Raw genomic sequence first — 26,258 nt, forward strand, 5'->3', positions numbered from 1 at the left:
AACCCCCAACTGCTTGGTTTGGTTAAATGCAGAGCACAAATTCTGAGTATGGGTAACCATAATTGGCCACATCACTTTTCACTTTTACTTTTTTGGACTTCTGTTTTTGGAATCTCAACACCCATTCACTGCCATTACAAAGCTTGGAAGAGCCAGGACATTTTAATATAACTCCGATTGTATTCGTCTGAAAGAAAAAAGTCATATACACCTAGGATGGCTTGAGGGTGAGTAAATCATGGGGTAGTTTACATTTTTAAGTGAACTATCCCTTTAATGGATAATGTCCTGGTATACGTTTCCTTAAATACGGTATAAAAAATGTAGAAGGTTAATACTCTGACAGGGGCTGAGTGACTAAGTCATGAATGTGTTAAAAGAAGACATCTTCAGAATTACTAAAGAAATTCTTTGTTAAAACAGGAAGTGAGTAATGTAAGAAACGGCACATGTGAGCGGCCAATGTTCCTGTTTTTGAAATCAGCAAAGCAGAGAGTAGAACGTTTTGTAATGCATGAAACTTTGTAGCCTGCCAAATGTGTAAAAAGGAGGAAGTGGGTATATTCACTTCTTACGTAAATATCTTTAACAAATTTATTACATACATCTATTCCGTTTGGTAGCAGTTAAAAAAATATACCAAATATTAAAGGGGTCCTATTATGCATTTTCACTTTTTGAATTTTAGTCAGTGTGTAGTGTGTATGTTTGTGCATAAAAAAATATCTACAAAGTTACAAATCTCAAAGTCCACTCCAAAGGGAGGTATTTAGTTTTAAAAAAAAATCCCTTTTCAAAAACTACAACCAACGGCTCATTTGGACTACAGACTTTTTTTCCGGGTGTTGTGATATCACAAAGCTGCCCATTAGAATATCATTAAAATAAATCCGCCTACGGAAATTCGAATGGTAGGGGGTGGGAAGATTCGAAGGTCGTGGTTGGTTAGCTTGGATGAGTGCATCAGACAAGATAAAGACGAAGAAGAAATACTGCTGTAGCGTTTTTGCCATGTCAAAGAAACACAGTTTTTTTACTCCTGTGCCCAAACGTCTTTTTCCTTCCTAAAGCGGACAATGTCAGGAAACAGTGGTTGCAATTTATTTTTAACTCTGTTCCTGAGCATTATAACCCCAATTTGGTACTGTGTGCTGCACATTTTACTGAGAACAGCTTCCACAACATAAGGGAGCACAGTGCTGGTTTCGCCAAAAAGCTTTTGCTGATAGTCGGAGCAGTTCCCACTTAAATTACTGACAGTACAATACTGGACAATGATGTAATCTGCAGAATTTACACTTCAGTTATGAGACTATGGTATAAATAAATTCAACTGTATAACAGTTTCACTGCAATTCAAGTTATAATGTTCGAATTAAAGAACAATAAACATAATACATATCACCTTTGCACTTTTCTGTACATAGTAAATGCAGTTATTTTTAAGCGGTTGTTGACATCGTATCTAAAACGTGATTATATCCATGCGAGCAAAGGTTCTGCGCGATCCTCTTGTTCAATATTCTCGGGGTCTGAATCCGGCTCAAATTGATATACCAATATTGACGCCATCCTTAACCATACCGGAGCAGACAGAACTTGCTGCTTTGGCAAGGGGCATGGCAGTACTGGAACACCATCTAATCTGTTCGCCTACCACAACGCACTGGGAGAGCTAACCAATCACAACACATTTTGTTTTTCGGAAGGCGGGCCTTCGTCAAACCTGGAACTAATTGAGCCATTTGTGCCAGGCTGGGGAGAAAGGTATTGTAATAATTGTAATATTGCAAACACTGGTTTTACAGGGCAAAAATGCACAATTTACACCACACTATAGAAACCACCTATATATGGCGGAATATAATGTAAAAAGCAGAAGCAGCAAGTTGTGAAATTAGAGATCATAGTTGTGGTAGTGCAAATACAAGAGAGAGTGCATCATGCAAAGTAACAGTATTGGAGACCCATCAGCTAAATGACCTTTTTGATGTCAACATTGCTGTGTCCTGATACATTAACTGGATATGTGATGTACTGTACTGTATGTTCTGAGTGAGATATAAGATGTTAATAAACTAGTTAATGCTGCACATTCAGAAATGGCATCAGATGTGATCAAATGTGTGTCATCCCAAACCATTAGAGTTCGAGTCACTGCTTTGGTGTGTCACAGATAGTTTTCAAGTGACGTCACACCCTTATAGGAACGACCACCTGGAGGGCAAAAGGAAGCTTTGCTCCACTGACCGCCAGCTATTTTTACACAGTTTGCATTAAGTAGTAATGTAGTAAAACGCAGATATTAAAAGGTGAAATTCAGGAAACACCTCATTGATTATGTCTATTTTGTACAGGCAAGCAGATGAAGCCAGAATATAAACACAATGTGCAAAGTTTCACAATAAATGGCTTCCCATAGAAAACCGTTATAAGGAAAACACTGAACCATTAAGCAGATTGCGTTCATATTCCGGCCTCATCTGTATTGTCCATATAAATTATGCATCATTAATATGGCGATTGCTGAATTTGATCTTTTAATATTACTGTTTTAAATATATTACGGCACTTTAAGTGTTTTTACAACGTTTTTGATTGAAATATTGCCGCGGGTGCTTAATATGGATCAAAACTGGCTAAAACTTGCATTTTGTTCACATACCTTTGTTTTATTCTTCTGAGAGGTGATCTAAATATTTGTGGCTGTGAAACAGAAAATTAACAGCTGGTCACGTGACTGAAAGCTATGAATTAGCAGAATAGGCCATTTTCACAAAAGATGAGTGTTGTTGAATGTGTTTGGCACAACTTGAGGCTGAGTGAATTGTGAATTTTCATTTTCGGGTGAACGGTCTCTTTAAGTCTGTGATCATATATCTACTAAACTGCAAAACAAGTAATGAATAAATGTTGCTCTGCTGTAATAATTTTATGATTATGTATATTATATACTATATTTAGTTATAATATAACTAAACTGGGAAAAAGGCTTAATAAAATATATAAACATGAGAAGAAATGTGTTCATATTGATAAAGTAATTAAAATGAATTGATTTCAATTTACAGGTTCAAGACACATTTTAATCTAGCTATAAAATAAGTCCCTGAAAATCAATTCAAGTGGGTAAAACGGTGTTGTACTTTTCATAAAGAAAATCTCTGACACCACTTAATATACTTGACCTTATCTTGTGAGACGCTCTTTCTCAGAAGACATGTTCTTACCTGCGTCTGTTTGAAAGCGACTCTTCTGTTTCATTGTTCATGAGGACAAGACTCGATCCCCCTTGCCCTCCTTCATGCATGACCTCAATCTGTGAGAAACCACAGGAAGACAGAACACACTGGTAAAAAACTATGAAAGAAAATGGCTCTATGTTTGAGCTGAATGTATAATGTGTAATAATGATATACAGTAAAATATTTTAAAGGCAAGATCTAATCCCAAGCTAACTAGGTTTTTATACATACAAATGCTTATTAGATGTTTAAACAAAATATTGCTATCATGACAACTCCCTGAAGATTTTAGCATGATAATCGATAAGACAATGTACAGTATTTGGTCTTGGAGGAATAGATTTGCTACGCTGCTGCTGCTAAATTGCTGCTGCTATTGTTTATTGCTGTAGTTGTATATTATTCCTGCTGCTGCTGCAAAACAAGCATAGGAACTTGCTACTGCTAATACATATGCAGATATGGTGCTGTGAGTATTTAAGACATACTGCTGCTGCACAAGTAGCATATATAATAATCCATAGTAGATCTGTACAGGTGGAGCTGGGGAAGTGGAGGGTTTCAGACGAACTTTGAAAGCGTGCTGCGAAATGCTTTAGTGGATGCTAACGAGCCATTTAATTGTAAAGCAGCAAGCTCATTGGTTGCGTATGCAACATAAACCAATCAGCTTGTACCAAGTAGTTTAACGCTGGAATATCATCAGTTTGAATTAACGACCCATCAGCATGCACCATCTAGAGTTTCGTGACAGAACTTGGCATTTATTTCAGATTTGACCATGTAAATGACACAAACTGATATACCTTGATGCCACTTTTGGCTTTGGCTCGAATATTCTTCCTTTTTGCCAACTCTGCATCACTGGGCTGCTTACTGGCGCAGGAGTTTTCTGTAGCTTTGCGATTTGATGCTGTTGAGTTTAAAACCGAGTTAAACAAGCTGGAACGCATTCATATTTTCCACTTAAATAATTCAGGATACAAAGCCTGAGCATTTAATCCTTAGGTTATGAAACTGAAATGAGGACATGCTTCTGGAAAAAATGGTTGAGTGATTACAAGATTACAAACAAATACTACAAAACCACTAGTGGTCTGGACATGCATGCATTTCAGTCAACATACACTTGTTGTTTTTTTCAAACTCACTAGGTGCAGTGTGATGTGGGATTTTAGGTGAAGTGCGTTTTGGTGAAGATTCTGGTCGAGGTGCAACTGGTTGCACTGGCCTTGTTTGCTTTGCAGAAAGCTTTTTCAGACTTGCATGTCTTTTCTCAAACATCTCTTGAACGTCATCCAGCCTTTTCAGAGCAGTTTGAGCTTTGCTCTGCATGGGACGAAATAAAAGTGATTATATATAAAACCATTTATCAGAAACAGATGATCGGCATCATTACAACTAAAGTGATACAGCTCCAAAAATCTCAAACACAATTTAAAATCTGGGATTCATCTAGTTTTAACCTTTTGAAAAAATTTAAACCAAATTTGAAATAAATTATAAATATGTAATATTCAATACAATTTCTTGGTCAATCACTGAATAATGAAAAATGAGGCAGCATAACTGCTGCAGTCACTAAAAGGAGGATATATCAAATACATTATAAATTCTGAGATGTTAATATTTCAATACAAATTAATATAATTTGCAATATTTTAAATGTAATAATTATGTAATTTATAGTATTTTATATTAAACAATTTGGTAACACAATAAGAATCAGTTAGTTAATAAAATGCCGCTGTTCTTTGATAGTTCATATTACCTCAGGTTCATTAAATATAACATAATATAAAAGTTTTGATTTTAAAAATCTATTAGTACGTTTAAATTAACATTATTCTTTATTAGAAGAATTTTACATTGCTAGTTCATGTTAACTAATGTAGTTGACAAATGTAGACAAATGGAATCTTATTTTAAAGAGTTACCATCAATTTGATTAATTAATAAAAGTAGGCTTCTGGATTTGACTGTATACAAATGTATTCAACTGTAATCTGCTTCATTTGTACCTTGACCCACTCTGAGAGGATGATCTCATACTGGCTGCTGAGGTCTTTGAGGTGACTGAGCTGCTGCTCTTTGGCTGAATTCATGTACCGCTCGATGTCCTGAAGCGCTGCTTCTGCACCTTCCTGTGTCTGGCACCTGTCTACAGCCTGAGAGGCCAACAGATACACTCCACTCTCACACCACTGGTTCACCTGCCAACACACAAACACAGAGGCACATCAGTGCATCTATTTCTCTTGGACCCAATTTGAAAACTGTGCAGGTCATTTAATTTGGTGATATTATATCCATAAAAATAAAGTTTTTTTATTGTTTTAATTTTTTTTACTACACACACAGATCAAATTTAAGTCACCCACACATGGACCCGGTTTCACTGACAGGGCTTAGCCTAAACCAGGATTAGACCATTGTTCAATTAGGACATTTAAGTCATTTTTATAAACGTGCCTTAGAAAAAAAACATTACTGGTGTGCCTCTAAAGACTAAACAAAGGCACTGATTCTTTCAGTTGAAACAGCTCAGATTTACATTTTAGTCTAAGACTAGGCTTAAGCCTTGTTTGTGAAACCGGGGGGGAAACAGCTCAGATTTACATTTTAGTCTAAGACTAGGCTTAAGCCTTGTTTGTGAAACCGGGGGGGATGGTGTTTTATTTGTCATCTACACTAAAAACAAAATGTAGAAACCATATTTATTTTTGTGTAAATTTCACAAACAATTACAAAGAAGAAACACACTGAATTAAACAACATTTTAATCAAATTTATTTTTATTTTCTTGTAAAACATACTTCAATAATCCTGGTTTTGCATTAAAAATATATTTTTTTTATCTGAAACAAAATTTAAAACAAAAATCAGATTAAACCTGAAAAACATGAGGAACATGTTTAACTGTTGCCTTAGCAACTATCTGAAATAAATAAGTTGAAATTTCAGTACTAAAAGTACTAAAACTGAAATTAAAATATATAATTAAAAATAAATAAAAAACATTAAAAAGGAACAAAAGCACATAAATTATTAAAACTTCAAAGAAAATATAAAATTAAGCTAATTCAGAATATTTATAGATAATATAATAGTATATACATAAGGACAATTGTGCAATTTTTTGCCAAGCCACACTTCTAACATGCACTACAAAATATAATTTGATTAATTCATAGTTTTAAATTATTTTTATTTTCCTTAACCTTTTTCTTGTTTTACTCTTATATGAAAGAAAATGTTCTAAAATGGCGAAAAAATTAAATAAAAATATATAATGCAGAAACTAGTTTCACTGTTTTAATTTTGTTTTTTGTAAATGTCTTTGTCTTCTGACAACCTGCATGTCATCTCTCAAAATCAAACCTTTGGCATGTCTTGAATCAATCACCCCAAGGTAAAAACTCAATGTTAAGGTGCCTGTGTGGTAATTTGACAGGATGTGTGTTGTTTCACGAACCTTGTCGATTCGTTTGTGGATTTCAAGTGATTTGGTCAGAATGTCACGTTTCTTTTTGGCCTCATTGCTGAAGTCGTCACAGATCCGACGCAGTTCGACACACTTCGGCCGGATGGAGTCCACGGCGTAGTGGTCACTTTGAATCAGCTGGTCACCATGCTGAGCGTGAAGCTGAGCTTTCTCCAAAGACTCCTGTACAGATCAATAAACACAATAAAGCTCAACATATGAGGAATGATTTACAATGCTATCTTGACTGTTACTAGTAATTGACTCATAGTATCATAAGAACAACAGCAATGGGTTATGTTTTTGTCTTTTATTCGTTCTTGAAGTTCAGTTCTATTTACCGTGTGCTTGGCATTCTAACATACTTTATCTTTCTAGACAATCTGGTTGCATGGTAGAGTTAAGTTAGTTCAAAAAACTTGGCAGTGACACCAGCATTCCATGTTCAGAACCAATATCAAAACCTGCCCTGGTAACTAGATCTGCTGATCTTTTCAAGATACACTTTTGTTTTTAATCCTTGGAAACTAAACAAAAAACAAAAGAAAGATTAATTTGAATAAATAAAAAAAATTCGATTAAAAATGCAAATATATATGAATGTGAATAAATTAAAATATACAACTGTGTCTTTTTAAAATATTCTAAATGTCACATGACTTTACTTATTTTACTTAATCCAAACGTTAGAATGGTAGTCTTTCATGGTTTCAATAAAAACATTAAGCAGCACAAATGTTTTCAACATACAACAATAAGAAATGTTTCTTGAGCATCAAAATTAGAATGATCTCTGAAGGATCACGTGACACTGAAGACTGCTGAAAATGCATCCTTGCCATCACAGAAATTATATTTTACAATATATTACAATAGAAAAGTGTTATTTTACAGTTATTTTATTCTACTGTCATTTTGATCAAATAAATGCAGTCTTGGTGAGCACAAGAAACTTCTTTAAATATATATGCATTATTCAATTATTCATTTATTTTGATTATTAATTTGACCGGTAGTGTATAGGATTATATACAGTGACTGGGGAAACTACTGGTTTAACCCAGCCAGCAGAACAAATGGTTATTGGTAAGCCCACTATGTAAACTCAATGGACTGCTTTGCATACCAGGCCTGATTTGAGATTCAAAAGATTTGGACCTGAGCTTTGTCCTCCAAAGTTTTCAGATCCCCCAGTAGATGTTCCACCCGAGCCACACAGTCCCCAGTGTCAGACAGGCCCAGCAAGATCTCCGTCAGGCCGTCCAGAGAAACTTTCACCTGATACAATAGATGCAACAGACCAATTTCAGCTTAGTTGACTACTCAACCGCTCCAGGGATATTTGGTATAATGGCTGTCTACTAAGTATACAGAGGCACATCCATTGCATCGTACCTCTCTGAAGTCCTGCTCAAAGTGCCGTAATTGTAAGCACTGCTCTAATTTGAGGTGATGCCTCGACCAGAACTGTTCAAACGCATTCTCCGTCTCATCGAGCTGTGCTAACAACCTGAGACAAACAAACAAACGCGTTTACAGTGTGCATGTCAGAGAAGTTGAAGTGAATTAGATTTCACAGAGGAACATGAGATGACACCAGGCTTTAAAGAATAATAGCACAACTGTAACAAGAACTACTGAAGTCTGGTTAAAAAATAGGAAATGGCAGTAAATTCAAAACAAAGTCCAAAAATACTTTATTAATGTTCCTACTGTGAATGACTCATGGTACAAGTTAAATAATTGCTCGTTATCTTTCATCAGAATGTAACTTGTTCGGTGACTTTCTTTATTAGCTGACACCATCAAGATCTTTATTTGCATTCCTAATGGTTAAAATCTCCAAGAAATTCAATATTCTGTTTTGCTTACGTATGTCATATTCTCGATGTCACATAGCCACTCAGAAATGCGTTACGGCATAATTAAAACGATCATAGAACGCGTTCAAAGTTACCTGGACTGTAATAATGTTATCAAAATGTTAGCACAAAAGGGAAAACTTTCTCTGAAATGTATTAGTTGTTTTTAAATATTACTACTTATTTTGAACATTCAAAGATTCTAAAGTAACGTATCCATGATGTTTGCAAAATGATAAAATGGAATGTTCCCTTAACGTTCGCATAACCAAGAAGAAATGCTTTTGAGTGTTCAGAAAACATTCAGAAATAACATTTTCATAACTGAATGGAAATGTCAGCAAAATGTTTTTAGAACATATTTTTGCTAGCTGGTCTGGTCTTCATGTTCACACAACTTTAGCACAAAAGCTAATAGCAAACTGCTCAAATCGAATGCTTGCATTACCAACATTCTTTTGTTAGCTGGGATTCTACTTAAAGGTGCAGAACGTAAGATTAGCGGTTGAAATGGGTCCTGCAAAAACAAAGGCATTCCGCCCCCGGAACGCACATTTCGGAGTAGAATTACTGGCTATAGCATAATTTTTCAGAGAAACAGCTATGTAAACATAACATGTTTCCTAAATATCTACAAACATATTATGTTATTTTTTGGCTTCAGAAGAGTCAAAAACTTACATACAGCACCTTTAAGCTAGAGTTTTATAATTGACCGTTCGCAAAGAGCTTGATTGACAGGTGATATGATCAATCAGAACGTGGATATTATGTGCTGCCGCTGCTATCCGCCATCTTACCACCTACGGCCTGTCTCCATAGAAACACGTTAAAACAGGGTAAAAAATATCGACTGAATTGAAACATTTTCAGTCTAGCTAAATACAAAAATGTGCGGAGGGTTAAGCTGTGCTGTTGTTGGCTGCCACGGTAATGGCAATAAGCTAAGGTATTCCTTTAAAGTACTTGTTTTGCGTACTAGAAAATATGTCATGTCCGGCGCTGTATGCATGGCTTGCAGTGCTTAAGTTAAATACTGAGTGTTAAATAATCAAATAATATGTTAAAGCGTGTGGTCTTATCATTCTGTGGACAAAATCCGAGATGGTCCTCATTGCAGAACACAAGATCCAGGGGATGTGGTTGGATCTAGATCCACCTCCTCCCACCTTACATTTACCTAAACCTACCTGTCCCCCGTCCCCTGATCCCTAAACCCACCCATGCCCACCACTAAACCTACCAATCTCCACCCCCTAGATGTAGATCCAACCCCGTCCCCTGTATCTCTGTTCTGCAGTGAGGGGCCACTGCAAAATCCCATGAACTTCGCCCCGATCGGGAGCTGTTTATGCACATGTGCGCTCATCTGCTTTCAATGCAGGTTAACCGAGACGCTATCATCTTCCCACACATCAAACTATGACAGGTTCTTTACTGCAAAAAGACGGTCACTGCGACACTCCAAAGTGATGAAACTATGGCGCTATGTACTTTTTTAAAACTATTTTTATAGGTTTCACTTTATATTGTCGGCTCGGAAAATATATAGATGCCCATGTCCAGTAGCCACTAACCACAAATCAGACAGGAGAGTAGATAACCTCGGTGGACTTGAACTTGAAAAATGGTGTGTTCCGCAGTTGAAATAAAACACTTTCTGATGTTTATCCATGTTCATTTCGTGCATTAAGTACATATGAAAGGACAATCGGTTCATGTGTTTGAACTGAGGCAATACAGTGATCTGTCACAACACATTGAAGAACCACAAAATGGTATTTATTGTTTGACTTCCTTTAAAAATGACTCAATTTAAAAGCTGAGGGTCCTGAGACCTTGTTTCATATCAAACGTAACCTGCTCTGTCTTCTCTGTCGGTGTGTTGTCAGTTTCTTCTTTGCTCTGCAATGTATTTCTCACTGTGTGAGAACATGATATGTAGTTTGAGAACGGCATTGTTTGTCGGTCATGGCAACTAAGGGTGGGCGGGTTTTGCCAACAGTCAATTAATTGTGTAACTTTTTGTGTTCGGCAAAATCTTTTGACAAACCTCTCAACAGTTGTTTGGTTCTCTACCTCATCTGGGTTCAAAATGTGGCTCTCGGTTTTGCTTGCCTGGTCTTTGATACAGGACATCAAAGTATTTCCTTGCTTTATAGCCAATCTGAGCTCATCCTGTGCAGGGAGAAGGAAACGTGGCATATGAATACTGAAATCATTTGTATATATGCAAAATACAGTAAATCAAGATAATTCTTGTTGTTCCACACTATGTTAGAAACGGCTCCGAAGTTCATGGAACCAAAAAAAGACAATTGACTGATTTCACATTAGGCAATACAGTAGGCAATAAAATAAAGGACAAAACTATAACGACATACATTAAAGAAATCAAACGACAACATTAGAACCAACATGAACTACTGTTTTATAAATGTTATGGGCTACCTTGAGCTTATCGTGTTTTTCCGTGTGTGTGATGAGCAAATCTTTGGTGCACTGCACGTCATTGGGAAGTTCGGTTTCTGCCAGGTCAGTTCCAAACTGCTGCAGCATCTGTGCTGTGCTCTTCACCGTTAATGCAAAGTTCTCAATGGCCTAGAGCACAACAAATTAACACAGGTTACATATCTTGCTTATACAAGACTGAGCCTTTTTTGCATTGTACATACAGCACATATATGTTTTTGTCTGTCTGTAAATATGACATTTATGTTTAACTTTCGTACTGTGCGATGGTGAATCCATTGACTGTGGCAGTAGTCCAGGGTTCCCCCAAGATCGCAGGTCAGCTGGCCTTTGTCAATGTAGCCATGCAAGTCTGACAGGGAATTTAGCATAACAATCTACAAAAGAAGAGAAAACAAAGAATTACCCATAACATACATTAATTGTACTTGGGGTCCAGAAACTAAATGTGTGTTCTACATTACTACAATGCTGCGGGTGAAGACTGCATTAACAGTCGGGCCTGACAACCACTCATGCTTTCAGAGGAAATCACTCTTTGAGTTCGTTAAAATATGCATGCAAACATTTTACAGGATATGGTAAAAAAAAAAAAATCACTTCTGTTTATTTTTCTGTTAATTTGTGTATAAAAACTTCAAAATCCTCATTTTATGGAGTTTATGGTGTTACACTGCAATGGCAACAATGTTGTAAAATTGGGCACAAAACAGGTTAATAAACAGTTATTCACACTAAAATCATGTCTTCACACTAAATTCACTCCCACTGTTCACGGCTATACTATTAAAACAATGAGTATTTTTTCATGTTTACGGATTCGCCCCATTCATTTCCTTTATAAATTAAAGTAAAGTAAAGTAAAGTAAAGAGACTTTATTGTCATTGTAGTTATACAACGAAATTTGTTTGGTAGCTCACAGAGGCCAGCAGCAATAAAACAAAAAAGCAGCACACAGAACATAATAAATGTAGTAAAAGTATAAAATTACTGTATACAATAAAAAGGCACTTAGTATAATAATAGACAAGATAAATTTAAGGATAGAAATGTAACAGTATTTACATTTAACAGTATTTACAATTCCCCACTGATATCTATAACTAACTATCTAGCTCATCTGCAGATCACATTTTGTGAAAAGGAAGTATGTACATGGCAGCACAATCTTCATTTCCTTAACGTCACAAGAGTAGTAGCATGTCGATGATAATCTCATGCAGCTGCATATGACCACAATAGACACATGAATACATGGGAAAGTTGCATTACACACATTCACCGCCACCACACTGATGCAAGAGCAGGGATAAGGCATCACTTTAATGCACAGTGCAGGAACTTCAATGTTTTTGTAACACAGTCCCCTGGATCTTCTAAAGTGGTGTTAAAACAGGGTTAGAGATTATCTGTAGGTTAACACCCTTTCAGACATGAATAATGCAATAGGGTGACTGGCTGTGTCAATAATTCAGTGGATGAGTGATCATGGTTACAAACACTTCAGAGGAGCCATGCGCATCATATGGTCGAATGAACGTGAATGGCGTGCTGAGGGTCCAGACAAACAGAAGCATGCTTACCGGTACCTTCAATTTGAAGTCATCCCTATGCAACCGCATACTGAAATCAGCAATGGCTCTCTGGAGGAGACGTGAGGGTTTCAGAACCAGAACTAGCTGGAGATTTCCTGGAAAGGAGCCCTTCAGGTCATGAAAGAAAATTAAACATACAAGTTTTGACTTCTTTCTTCGACAAATCTGTGGCATCAACTATATGTGAAACCATATAAATACTTCCAACCTTTTTTTGTCTTAGTAACTTGTGGAACTGATTAAAAAAAATATAAATTTATATTTTATGTATATATTTATGTTACTTAAGGTATTATATTTATAAAGATATAATATAAATATTTATAAAGGTATAGTATATCATGAATATAATATACAAGTAAAAAAAATACATTTCCAAGTAGTAAATAAAAAAAGAGATTATAGAAGTACATTTGCAGCAAGTAGATATTTTAGTTGCTGTTTTTAAATTATAATAATATTATATTTTTTACTATAATAATAATTATTGTTGTTTTTATATATATTATTCAAAATATTATTTTATTTTATTAAATTTCAAAAATTAAATCACCAAAACATATATTATTAATATTACAATAACGCTTTTGTTAAATAACACTTACTGCAAAATAAAATAAAAAAAATGTAAAAACTGTCAAATAAAAAAAGTATTTTAAAATTAATATTAAAGCACAAGTGCTGCTGTCATTGAAGCAAATAAGGACATTTTTATGCGTGTAACTTGTAAAAGAATATATATATATATATACACACACACACACACACACACATACATATATATATATATATATATATATATATATATATACACACACACATACATAAAATTAGAAAAATATCAATTGAAAAATATGAAATAATTTAATAGTCTGGACCTAGCTTGTTCAACTTGATTTCAATTATTAGGTCTATCGATTTTTACATCTTGATACTGTACATCTTGTTCTTTTTGCTTGTATTTATAAACGTCATTTTAACTTCATAAAGCTTCAGCAAGAGCCTGTACAAACCGCTATCCGTGCCAGAGAAGTGATTGCTGAGTTCCATTTGTCCTTCCTGCGGTCCAGGATGATTATGAAGCCAATGCTAGCAGCATCCATGCTGAAGGATGAAGGACAGAAACAGACAGGTCAAGCGTTAAAACCAAAACCATCAGACAGAAATCAAGTGCATGTTGTTACTGCTGGTTTCACTAAACATTTTGAAAATCATTACCAATGGCAATAAACCTTAGAAAAATAAATGAGGATGAGGTTTCACCTTGGTATGCTGGTCAGGTATGTGACAACATTAACGAAATCCTCATCGGACACTTCATTAAATCCTGAGAACTCTGGGAAGGAGATGATGGGAGATCCATCTTTTCCTCTTCCTCCTGCAAAAAAGTTAAGGATTTAAGTGCCTATTTTTTAATACTGCAAAAAAAAAAAGTGTGTTAAATGGCACTCTGGCAACTTTATTTATGTATTTATATTTGCTAATTTATTATATTTCTAAAAGTATAATATAGTTACACTTACAATAAAATTCTACTTGCTTACAATAAACATGACTAAATAAAAGTGGAGCCATGCATGACAACGTTTACAGACTGTTTCAGAGTCTTTTTTTTTCTTTTCTTTTGCAGTTTCATTTTGTATCATAGTTTCTATGCACCATGTACACCTAAACAGAAACTATACACTGATGCATGCAGCGGAAACCAGGTGTGAGCCTGTGAGAGCATTATGACCTACATAGTTTTTTAACTATGCCATTACCTATAAAAACCCTCTTACATTTCATGCTTCTGACATTCTCCTTAACATGATTCTCAAGTATTCATCACACCTTTTTTACTTTTATTTGACCTAAGATATTTAAATGTATTATTATATGCATTTGGTTTAGGAAAATAATAATCACCTCCTTTCAACCACAAGAGGGCAACAGTGGAATCAGAGATATTTATTGAGTTCTGACACATTCATAAATTATCTGACTAACATACTATTTAAAAAAAAAAAAAAAACAACTGACAAAAACAAAAATAAATTTGAACTGGTTACAAACGTTTTTACATACTATATAAAACTTGACGCTCACATATTCTTAGTTTACATATTTCTTAGTCTGAATATGTAATCGCCTCTTTAACAGGGATTCTTCTTGTGCATTGTGCTCATTGCTGAGGGAAATTTGAAGAAAGATGTGTTTGTTTGCAGTAATGAGGCAGATCCACTCATAGGTCACATGTTCATCCATTTTTAGACTTTAGAAGCCTCATTGCTTCCCCACTTGGGTGATGTATAGGTGATTATTTTAATAGTCTCCAACTATAGACATAAAGAAGTGCGTTTTTCCATTTATATTTATAATATGCACATCAAACCACCCACCCCCACCCTCAGCCCACATCCTGTGTCTTATTTGGAACTAAGACTTCACAGGAAAATTTTCACCCGCCTTGTTGCGGTCAAATGATTTCACTTGATTATTATGACTTACAGTATGATTCATATCTGTAGCACCTCCTGGTGGATGTTTTTCTTTTTCTTCTTTTTTTTCCGCATTTTTTAGAGTGTACCATATCTAGCAACATACAAACATATAATACCACATAGTAACATAATAAAAACTGCTCTGAACACCATATAATGAAACCCTGGCAACCATCAACAACGCCTCAGCACTGGGACTTTTGCAAAGCAAGAACAGAAAATCTTCACAAAATGTCAAAATCTTAAAAATCTCAAAGATGAAAAAACAGCATATCATAATGGTTATATAATATTTATATTATTATATATTTTATGTCTATATTTATATTAATTTAAAAATTAAATTAAAAAGTAATACAATTAGAAATATTTATAGCAATTTTACATTATTACATATATTGCATTTCTATATTTATGTATTTTATGTGTGTGTGCGTTGCGTGTGTGTGTGTGCACGCACACACACACACACACACACACTACCTTTCAAAAGTTTGGGATCAGTCATTTTTTTTAAAGAATTTAAAGAAATAAATACTTTTATTCAGCAAGGATATGTTAAATTGATTTTTTTTTTTTTAAAGTGATAGTAAAGACAGCGTTAGAAAAGTTTTCTATTTTGAATATGCTGTTCTTTTTAACTTTTTACTCAAAGAATGCTGAAAAAGGTATCACAGCTTCCAAAATAAAATATTGAGTAGCACAACTGTTTCCAACACTGATAATAAATCAGCATATTGATAATAAATCAGAATGATTTTTGAAGGATCATGCGACACTGAAGACTAGATGGCTGATGAATAATTGCGGATGAAAATTCAGCTTTGCATCAGAAATAATTTCTATTTTAAAGTATAATAAAATAGAAAACTGTTGTTTTAAATTGTAATATAATAATAATAATAATATTTCACAAAATATTACATTTTTTTCTCTATTTTGAAAATGCAGGCTTGATTAGCAAAATATATATATATATATATATATATATATATATATATATACACACACACACACACACACACATATATATATATATATATATGTATATATATATATATATATATATATACATACATACATACATACAAACATCTATCGTATCTATCTATCTATCTATCTATCTATCTATCTATCTATCTATCTATCTATCTATCTATCAAATCTTCCTTTCATAGGTAAGATTATTGAAAAGGTAGTTTTTAATCAGCTGAACAACTATAAGTCAAATGGATACCTGGACAATTTTCAATCTGGTTTCCGAGCACATCACAGCACAGAGACAGCACTCATTAAGATAATAAATGATATTCGCCTCAATTCTGATTCTGGCAAAATATCAGTGCTGGTACTACTAGATCTTAGTGCTGCGTTTGACACTGTCGATCATAACATACTCTTAGAGAGACTGGAAAACTGGGTCGGGCTTTCTGGGATGGCACTCAAATGGTTCAGGTCATACTTAGAAGGGAGAGGTTATTATGTGAGTATAGGAGAGCATAAGTCTAAGTGGACGGCCATGACATGTGGAGTCCCACAAGGCTCAATTCTTGCACCGCTCTTGTTTAACCTGTATATGCTCCCACTAAGTCAGATAATGAGGAAGAACCAAATTGCCTATCACAGCTATGCTGATGATACCCAGATTTACCTAGCCTTATCTCCAAATGACTACAGCCCCATTGACTCCCTCTGCCAATGCATTGATGAAATTAATAGTTGGATGTGCCAGAACTTTCTTCAGTTAAACAAGGAGAAAACTGAAATCATTGCATTTGGAAACAAAGATGAAGTTCTCAAGGTGAATGCATACCTTGACTCTAGGGGTCAAACAACTAAAAATCAAGTCAGAAATCTTGGGGTGATTCTGGAGACAGACCTTAGTTTCAGTAGTCATGTCAAAGCAATAACTAAATCAGCATACTATCATCTCAAAAATATTGCAAGAATTAGATGTTTTGTTTCCAATCAAGACTTGGAGAAACTTGTTCATGCCTTTATCACCAGCAGAGTGGATTACTGTAATGGTCTCCTCACCGGCCTTCCCAAGAAGACCATTAGACAACTGCAGCTCATCCAGAACGCTGCTGCCAGGATTCTGACTAGAACCAGAAAATCTGAGCATATCACACCAGTCCTCAGGTCCTTACACTGGCTTCCAGTTACATTTAGGATTGATTTTAAAGTACTTTTACTCGTTTATAAGTCACTCAATGGCCTAGGACCTAAATATATTGCTGATATGCTCACTGAATATAAACCGAACAGACCACTCAGATCATTAGGATCGAGTCAGTTAGAAATACCAAGGGTTCACACAAAACAAGGGGAGTCTGCTTTTAGCTATTATGCGGCCCGCAGTTGGAACCAGCTTCCAGAAGAGATCAGATGTGCTAAAACATTAGCCACATTTAAATCAAGACTCAAAACTCATCTGTTTAACTGTGCATTTGTTGAATGAGCACTGTGCTATATGTCCGAACTGACTGCAATAAATTTATGTATAATCATTTTCTTTAAATTTATTTTCAATCATTTTCTATATCATTTTAAAATTCCTTGTTTTTATTATTTTTATTTCCATGTTTTTATTGATTTTAATGTCTATTTCACTTTCTTTTATGTAAAGCACTTTGAATTACCACTGTGTATGAAATGTGCTATATAAATAAACTTGCCTTGCCTATCTATCTATCTATCTATCTATCTATCTATCTATCTATCTATCTATCTATCTATCTATCTATCTATCTATCTATCTATCTATCCATCCATCCATCCATCCATCCATCCATCCATCCATCCATCCATCCATCCATCCATCCATCCATCCATCCATCCATCCTTCTGGCTTTGTCTCGCTTGAACAGACAGGTTTATTGTTTGGTGCATTGCTAGATAACGAGACACATTTGAAGTCTAATTAAATTAATTAAATTTCTGATGGTCCCTGTGATTCACAGAGCCCTAATGAACTACACCATGCTTTTCAGCGGAAAGCTGCACTTAAGAGGAGCTTAAGTATGCTGGGATTGTTTTTCTGTAGCATTACGTAACTGGTGCAGTTTTGATGGCTGGAGCAGGCGTCTTGGCAGATGAGGAGACAGGGAGTCAGGCCAGACCTCAGGAGATCTGACTGGGGTGGGAAGGAATGGAAAAGCTCTCCAAGGAGCAGCGAGTCTGTAGTTGAAAGGTCCCTCCCACTTACATCAGTTCAGCATGTAAGTTTTTCCACCCTGTTTTCAGAGAGCTCTGTCTGCGCTGAAAGCGGTAAACACTGCTGTTTTGTTAGCTAATATGAATTGTTTTGTAAGGTTAACTATGCTTCAGTACCACCTGGCAACTTCAAGACAAAGGCTGGTTAAAATTACTTATAAATAGAGTGAAATTCATTTTATACAGTATGTGTCGCAACCAGCTGTCATCAGCTGGAGCGGTTGCCTAATCGTTTAATTTTCATCTGAGACATATAAAGCAGGAATGTGGCGTAGCCTAGTGGATAAAGACCTGAGCTGGTAAACAAAGAAGTTTCAGTTTCAAACAAGGTTAAAAAAAATAATAATAAAAGCAATCTGTAACTGTAAGTGTTAAATGAAATAAATTGGCTGGTAATTTAACGAGAAACTATAACATAATACATGGTTTCATTAAATCAAACTATAAGAATGAGTCTGATCTTACAGACTTCAGAAATGCAAGCGAATTAAATAAAAGACTTACAAACAATCTACCAAAGAAAAACATGTTTACTGCACTGGTCACATGCACCTTCAAAGATTTATCTAGCATCATCCATGTGGTGACAAATATGTTAGAGATTTCTGGAAGCCACTAAAATGTGTTGGATAATCAGGATGATATAGCAATATAAAATTATAGCTTACAAAGCTATTTTTTACATATAATAAGCAATATTCTGGTAACACTTTACAGTAAGGTTCATTAGTGAACATTAGTAAACATGAACTAAGAATGAACAAGATTTCTACAGCATTTATTAATCTTAATGTTAATTTCAGCATTTACTAATGCATTATTAAAATCACAAGTTGTGTTTGTTAACATTAGTTAAACAATGAACAACTGTATTTTCATTAACTAACATTAACAAAGATTAATAAATAGTGTAATAAATGCATTGTTCATGTTAGTTAATACATAACAAATGACACCTTATTGTAAAGTGTTACCAAAAATCTATAGCTTTGTATAGATAAAAAATAAACATAACGAATCATAACATTATAATATGTACAATATAATGTACAACAGTGTTAAGTGTTATTAAATTAATTTGAAAAATATTAAATTATTTTATCATATTAAATATAGATTTGAATTTTATAATTTAATTTATAAAATATTATAATTATTAAATTAAATTTAAAAAATGTGCTTGAACAGTTAAATATCCAAAATCGACCAATACCAATAAACTGAAAAATCTCAGTAGCACTTTATTTTACAGTCCTGTTCCTCATGTACATGCTATATACTTATTGTAGTAATTACAATAACTAGGTAATAACTAGGTACTAACCCTGAACCTACCACTAAATCTAACCCTACCCAATGTAGTTACCTTATATTACCAGTACTTTCTTGGGTAAGTACATTGTAAGTACACGTAATTACATATACTGTAAAATAAAGTGCACCAAAATCTCTAATGTTGTCAGCTAATCGATATGGATTCGATATATTTTGCATTATGAATTTTTTATTTTAAATACAGACTGGCTCATTGTGAATCAAACAAAGCAACAAACAAAAAATTCAAAGTTACAGCCAGTAGAGAAAATTTATGGCTGGTATATTTTCTCAATTCTCACGTCAGTGTCACTTAAAGTTAATTTTGGACCCTGGTTTCATAAACCACAAAGGGAGCTTCACCAAGGAGCCCTAGGATATTTCTCAGTTCATTATTATATAATATGCATCATGGGAAAATGAGACAGCAGAAGTCTATTTTCTCTGACTGTGAGTGCTAATGGGAGGAAATGGGAGGGCTGGGAATTGTACGACAGTACTGACATGAGTGGATGTGATTTGTGTGCATTAACATCAATTAAGCGCCGCCTCAGAAACCTGACCCACAAACGAGAAAGGGTCAAAGTTCAAAGGCACCACCAATAGCTATAAATTAAGAAAGAAGATAGCTTTTTTTTAAAAAACAATATGCCTTTTTATCCCAACCTAAAGAACAAACAGACAAATCCATTTCTCACCTGAAAGAAGCGCAAACTGCCTGTGAAGTTGTTCGATTATGTCGACAGCCAGTAACGGCCTGATCTCCTGCTGCATTATCTCATCTGTGAGGAAAGAGAAGAAAGTACAGGAGCATTAGATACAGAGATACATAAGATACAGAGTCACAAAGTGCATCAGCAGCCCGACTCTTCAGAGTGACCGTCTGTACAGCTGCTTCCTTAGAGACGACCTTTAGCCATCAGCACAGCCTCTGGTTTGTATCCGTTAATTAGGGAAGTGCTCCTTCAAACAAGCCATTCTTTTATGCCCTTGGCTTTACAAAAGAGTGCTCGAGTGCTTCTATTCTCCGCTGATCTTCTGAGGGTCACCCTAAAGCCCGATGAAGTCTGTAGACGAACAAAAGTAGCTCTGTACACGTACACAAAAGACAGCATTAACATTGACTTCTCTTTATCAGACCCTGTTAAGTCTTGTGAGGAAACTTGCTGTGGGCTACAAACAACGCCGATGAGTTACTACTGAAATTTTGGGGATGTATTTGGGATGTGCTGAAGTAAGTCTGAAGCCGATGCACTGAAGTTAATATAGTCAAAATGTTTGACAGGCAGCGTGCCGTAGAACAACAGAAATTAGTACTTTTTTCTTTTCAAGCGCACACACATCCTTGTCGAGTGTGTTCTACAGGAAGAACAATGTGCGTCAAGGAGCATGTGAAAACCAGATGTTATCAGCTGGCTGTGGAGTCGCAACCATTGACATGTAGGCTACATGAATTACAATAAGAAGCCAAAGACCTCCCTAGAGGAAAGTCACCGTGGCCAGATCGTACAGCACCACTCCTACCGACAGAAAAAACACTGAAAACAATGCACTGAAATCTGCTTTTTTCAAAGAAAAATGCAAATTCATAGCAAATGGCAACAAATATTTTTAGAACATTAGCAAAAGAAAAAAATATGTACACATTCATGCAGGGGGGTCATAAACTCAAGTTTGATCTTACAATTAATTTTTTTTTAAGTGTGAAAACAATATACACTTTTGTTCAATATACACTATCATTCAAAAGCTTAGGGTCAGTATTTTTTTTATTAATACTTTAATTAATACTTTTATTCAGCAAGAATATGTTAAATTGATCAAAGGTGATAGTAAAGATTTATACTGCTAGAAAAGATGTCTATTTTGAATAAAATGCTGTTCTTTTTAATTTGTTATTCATCAAAGAACCCTGAAAAAGTAACATGGGTTTCCAACATTGATAATAAATCAGCATATTATAATGATTTCTGAAGGATCATGTGACACTTAAGACTGGAGTATTTCAGCTTTGTGTCAGAAGAATAAATTATATTTTAAAGTATATTTTAATAGAAAACCATTATTTGTATAACCATTAAATTGTAATAATATTTCACAATATTACTATTTTTAGTGTTGTATTTTTGATTAAATAAATGCCTTACATGACGTCTTTAAAAAATCCTTAGTTACTAATTATTTTACTACTACTACTAATTGTTTTAGTTTTAATCAAATTTAAAATTAAATAGATTTGAAAAAAAAAAGTTATAAAGCCAACTAAAATTGAAAATAAAAATACCTTTATAGTGGTTTTATCGTTGAATCTCAAATTCTAACAAGTGTTATTCAAATGAACTAAAATTATCTTTTTGAATCAAATATTCAAATCAACCCAAATTAAAACAGCATATAATAAACTTCACTTTAAGAATGTTTACTTTTATGAGATATGATATAAATTACATTTAAAAAAACTAATAAATAAATCTGCTTTTTACCAAGGGTAAAATATCATTGGCCTTAGAAAGAACAAAGTCGTCTGATCTAACACAACATCATCATCATTGTTTTTTATTAAGCATTAAATTCCCTATGTAGAAGCAGGTTTTCTGTAGCAGGGCAGATGATGGTCAGCATGCCAAGAGATTAAACCCCAAAGAAAACCTGCTGTTAGTCACAGGCTTAAGCACACAACACGTGCAAATAAAACACACACACACACACACAGTTCATGCAGACTCATGATCCACTGCCCTCTGTGTTCAGTGAAGCTGGCAATTGTCAAACTAGACCACAAATCCCACTCTGACCCACACAAGTCTGGAAAGCAGGGCTGCGCTGTGAAAAATACCAACCCAACCCAAGCCAAACCACAAACCCCTTATCTTAAATAGATGTTAGATTTTCTTTTCTCCTGTCCCAGCTTAGCAATCTTTAAGACATTTGTAGGTTGACAAATATCTGTCACTATCACTATGTTTGTTTGAACATCCCAGCTAGCCCGACAACAGCAACATTGACTCAGCCAATGAGGTGAGATTAGGGGCGGGGCCAATCTGTTTGCCAACCAATGGAAGATGAGATATTCCACACTTCATATTTAAAAGAAAACTGTCCGAACAAATTAATCAGAAACACTGAACAATGCCAAAACAGCTGTTTTTGGTGGATTGGCACATTTCAGAAAATTTTATAGAGCTGGGCCCATATTCTTAAAGATTCTAAGAATCCTCTCAGACAGCTCATAATTTAACTTAAACATTTCTTACTAGGAGTCTTAGCTTAAAAGTGATTCAAGATCAATCTGAGAGCAACTCTGAGCGAGGAAAAGACAAAAACCTTTATCTTAGTGATGAGGCGGGGCTGACCCCGTTGCTAGATTCAACACAGTCTTTTGAAAACTGTGACTGTATCCGAAATCGCCACCTATACCCTCAAATAGTGCACTATTTGAGGGGACAGCCATTTTAAGTGGTGTTCGAAACCATAGTGGATGTTCTTGAATGCACTCATTCAATTCCACAATGCACCGCAAAAACGAGTGTACAACCGATGTACACTCAACGGCTAGAGAATCCCCAGAATGCACTGAGAGAGTCGCGCGCCGAGTGAATTCCCGCGTCTCGCCAGAAGATGGTGCCCGCAGCTAAATCATCCATCCATTCATTTTAGAAGCACTCGTCCACAGCGTAATAGAGCGTAATACAACACAGGTACAAAATTAATTGTAAATTGACTATCAGGGTTTATGCATAATTTCCGTGACAGAGTTCAAGATTAATCCTTCAATCTTAGGCTAATATTGGAGCTGCATGCATCAAATGATTATTAAACAGCAAGCAAACTATGCAAAAGCGGCAGTCCCTCCGGTGCACTCAGTGTCCGAATTCACTCACTCGTTTTCATTCACTCCTTCAACTGAACTGTATGAGTGGACTAATGTAGGGAATAGTGGATGAGGGTATAGGGGGCGATTTCGGATACAGCCTAATAAAAGAACGCTTTTGACAGTAGGGTCTATTATAAGCCTTCACTTATTACAGGCGTCACTTTTCCTGTTTTACCGTACTCTCTCTCTCTCACTCACGTTAATATAGTGATTACTTCCATTTCTGGCGCTATGGCATTTCTGCGCGGTGTCGGAGATGTTAGCGTGTCTCTAAGATTGTCACAAACATGATCCCTGCACGATCTAATGTGCAGCATCTTTATTAACTCACTGTCATGCATTGTGTGTAACACATTTCTTCTCCCTCTTCATGTTTCGTCCATTTTCTCCACTGCTAAAGAAACTCTTAAGCCTCTTAAAAGTCCTTGTCTGTACTCCTAACAAGTTTGGACCTTAAGACCTTTTTTAAGGGTTAAGATGCTTTCTGAATTACTTTTTTCTTTACTAGGATCTTTTCTTTTATCATAAGAGAAACATTTCTAAGAATTTTGTTACTAGGAGCAACTCTTAGCACAAAGATTTTTCATGAATACGGGCCCTGATCCGAATTTGTCCAGAGGCAAATGAGAGCAAGAAAAGTTTTACAAACTGGTGAGTTTCTCAAAGACACATTTCAATATGATACCAAGAGTTTGCTTACATAACAAGTAGTCAATCTTCTATTCACAGAGTCTGACAGATGAAGATCACATTTCATTGAGCAGATTCAGAATAGTAGTATTGATCGCAATAATCCAAGGACACACGATGTGAGATGCTTTAAATACACTGGCCTTGGTTTAAAAAGAAGCTTTACTCAGGATGTCAACATATCGAAGGGAAATATGTCTCTGACACATGTTTGTTTGATCACTGTGATTTGAATTTAAACCACTTCATCCAGAGACTCCCACTACCAATCACATCTCTTCAGTGGTGTTGAATATAGCTGCATAAGCAATGGAGAGAGGTTGACATTTGTGGAAAGACTCTGTATTTTCTCCACTCACTTTTTCCAGCCACACCACTCTCTGTCTCAAAAGAGTTTCCTCCAAGGAGAACCGAGAGAACCTACCAGCTTCTAGCAAAAAGTCTCCAGTGAGCATCTGGTTGGGGGGAAGAGGTGGTATAGATGAAAAGGAAGTTTTGAGTAAGATGTATTCCATGCGGCAAAGCATTAAAATAAAAAAAGAGTCTGGAATCAAGCTGGACTGAGCATGAACAGCCTGAGAGAACAACTATGTTTATGTACCAAGAAGAAGCATTTCCCCCAAACATTAGTGTTTTCAGCTCAGGCATTGTATGGCTTTTCTGTGCCTTTCCTTCCCATTGTGCAGTTTACAAAACTGCGGTGTTCAATGGAGAACTGAATCCCACATCTTTTTGGTCTATATGGTCATATAAAGAGCAGGACACACCTACATTTCTGTAACGTCATTGTTTCAATAGGGTACACCATGCACGTTCATAAGAAGCATTATGTTAATTGTTCAGGCTTGTTTGCTTTGGGCCACTAGGTCCTGTTAACCCAATAAGAGTATCTGGTTACCAAGGGATGATGAATGGGACTTCATCCAATCTGTCTGGGTAATTACAAAGCTCGTTAATCACTCAGCCCATCAGCAAGTCAGATGATCAAGTGTCAATCACCTGTGCCATCCCCCACCACAATACTTGCTTTTGTCCCAGCATGGGTCAAGATGTCAGAATAAATATGTTAAACTCACTTACAATTTCTAAACACACTAACTTGCACACTTAGTTCAACACTGATTGCATTCACATGCAGTGAGGAGTTCATGCAGTGGGGACACTGTGACCAAAATTAGCTGAGAGGTATGAGAGAAGCGAAGTAGCCTGAGGGTGGAGATCTGCAAAAAGCCTTCTGTTAGTGTCCAAAAGGCCATACAGTATAAGACAGGTGAGGAGAAATAGTCACAAAGCCAACAAGTCCTGATTTTCTTCTGATGGGTCAATGACATGATGCTCATTATATATCCAGATTAATATATTTTGAAAAACAAATCATACATACAGTGACTTGAGTGCATGCTTTTATAAGCATTTTAATTTCTGAATTTAAATACATTTTAAATGTAAAAAAATTATAATGTATTTCTAAATAATATAAAATAATAACATGAAATAAAATAATTAATTAATTTTGATACAACAACGAATACCGTTTTTATATCTAATATATATATATATTTATATATGTGTGTGTGTGTGTGTGTGTGCATGTTTATGTGGTTTATGAGGACACAAATTTGTATAATGACATGGGTATGACAGAGGTATTACAATATGAAGGTGGTTTATGAGGACACTGCCTATGTCCCCGTAATTCAAAAGGCTTAAAAAACATACTAAATGGTGTTTTTTTGAAAATCTAAAAATGCACAAAGTCTCCTGTGAGGGCTAAGTTTAGGTGTAGGGTTGGTGTAGGGCAATAGCACACACAGTTTGTTCAGTATAAAAACCATTACGCCTATGGAGAGTCCCCATAAACCACAAAAACCAACATGTGTGTGTGTGTGTGTGTGTGTGTATATATATATATATATATATATATATATATATATATATATATATATATATATATATATATATATATATATATATATACATACCTGTATATATATGTATGTATGTATATATGTATGTATGTAT

At 35.2% G+C, this 26,258-nt stretch overlaps 1 protein-coding gene across 10 annotated transcripts in view; it reads right to left on the minus strand.

Annotated features, from left to right (window-relative positions):
- The window catches only part of LOC306854862 (guanine nucleotide exchange factor DBS-like), a 72,500-nt gene that overhangs the window by 38,658 nt on the left and 7,584 nt on the right, over positions 1-26,258 (minus strand). For 7 of the 10 annotated variants that reach the window (XM_079393132.1, XM_079393141.1, XM_079393136.1 and 4 more), the window contains exons 2-15: positions 20,371-20,454; positions 13,923-14,037; positions 13,673-13,763; positions 12,648-12,767; positions 11,324-11,440; positions 11,043-11,192; positions 10,645-10,769; positions 8,125-8,239; positions 7,888-8,007; positions 6,721-6,912; positions 5,267-5,458; positions 4,397-4,574; positions 4,052-4,158; positions 3,231-3,319 (exon numbers count right to left, since the gene is read on the minus strand). In XM_079393132.1, the coding sequence (XP_079249258.1) occupies positions 3,231-3,319; positions 4,052-4,158; positions 4,397-4,574; positions 5,267-5,458; positions 6,721-6,912; positions 7,888-8,007; positions 8,125-8,239; positions 10,645-10,769; positions 11,043-11,192; positions 11,324-11,440; positions 12,648-12,767; positions 13,673-13,763; positions 13,923-14,037; positions 20,371-20,454 (1,795 nt within the window). The remainder of the gene's footprint in view (positions 1-3,230; positions 3,320-4,051; positions 4,159-4,396; positions 4,575-5,266; positions 5,459-6,720; positions 6,913-7,887; positions 8,008-8,124; positions 8,240-10,644; positions 10,770-11,042; positions 11,193-11,323; positions 11,441-12,647; positions 12,768-13,672; positions 13,764-13,922; positions 14,038-20,370; positions 20,455-26,258) is intronic. The other 3 variants (XM_079393139.1, XM_079393137.1, XM_079393134.1) reach the window with 1 other exon arrangement.

The sequence above is a fragment of the Barbus barbus genome (assembly GCF_936440315.1).
Source record: "Barbus barbus genome assembly, chromosome: 35".
In the NCBI taxonomy this organism is placed as follows: Eukaryota; Metazoa; Chordata; class Actinopteri; order Cypriniformes; family Cyprinidae; genus Barbus; species Barbus barbus.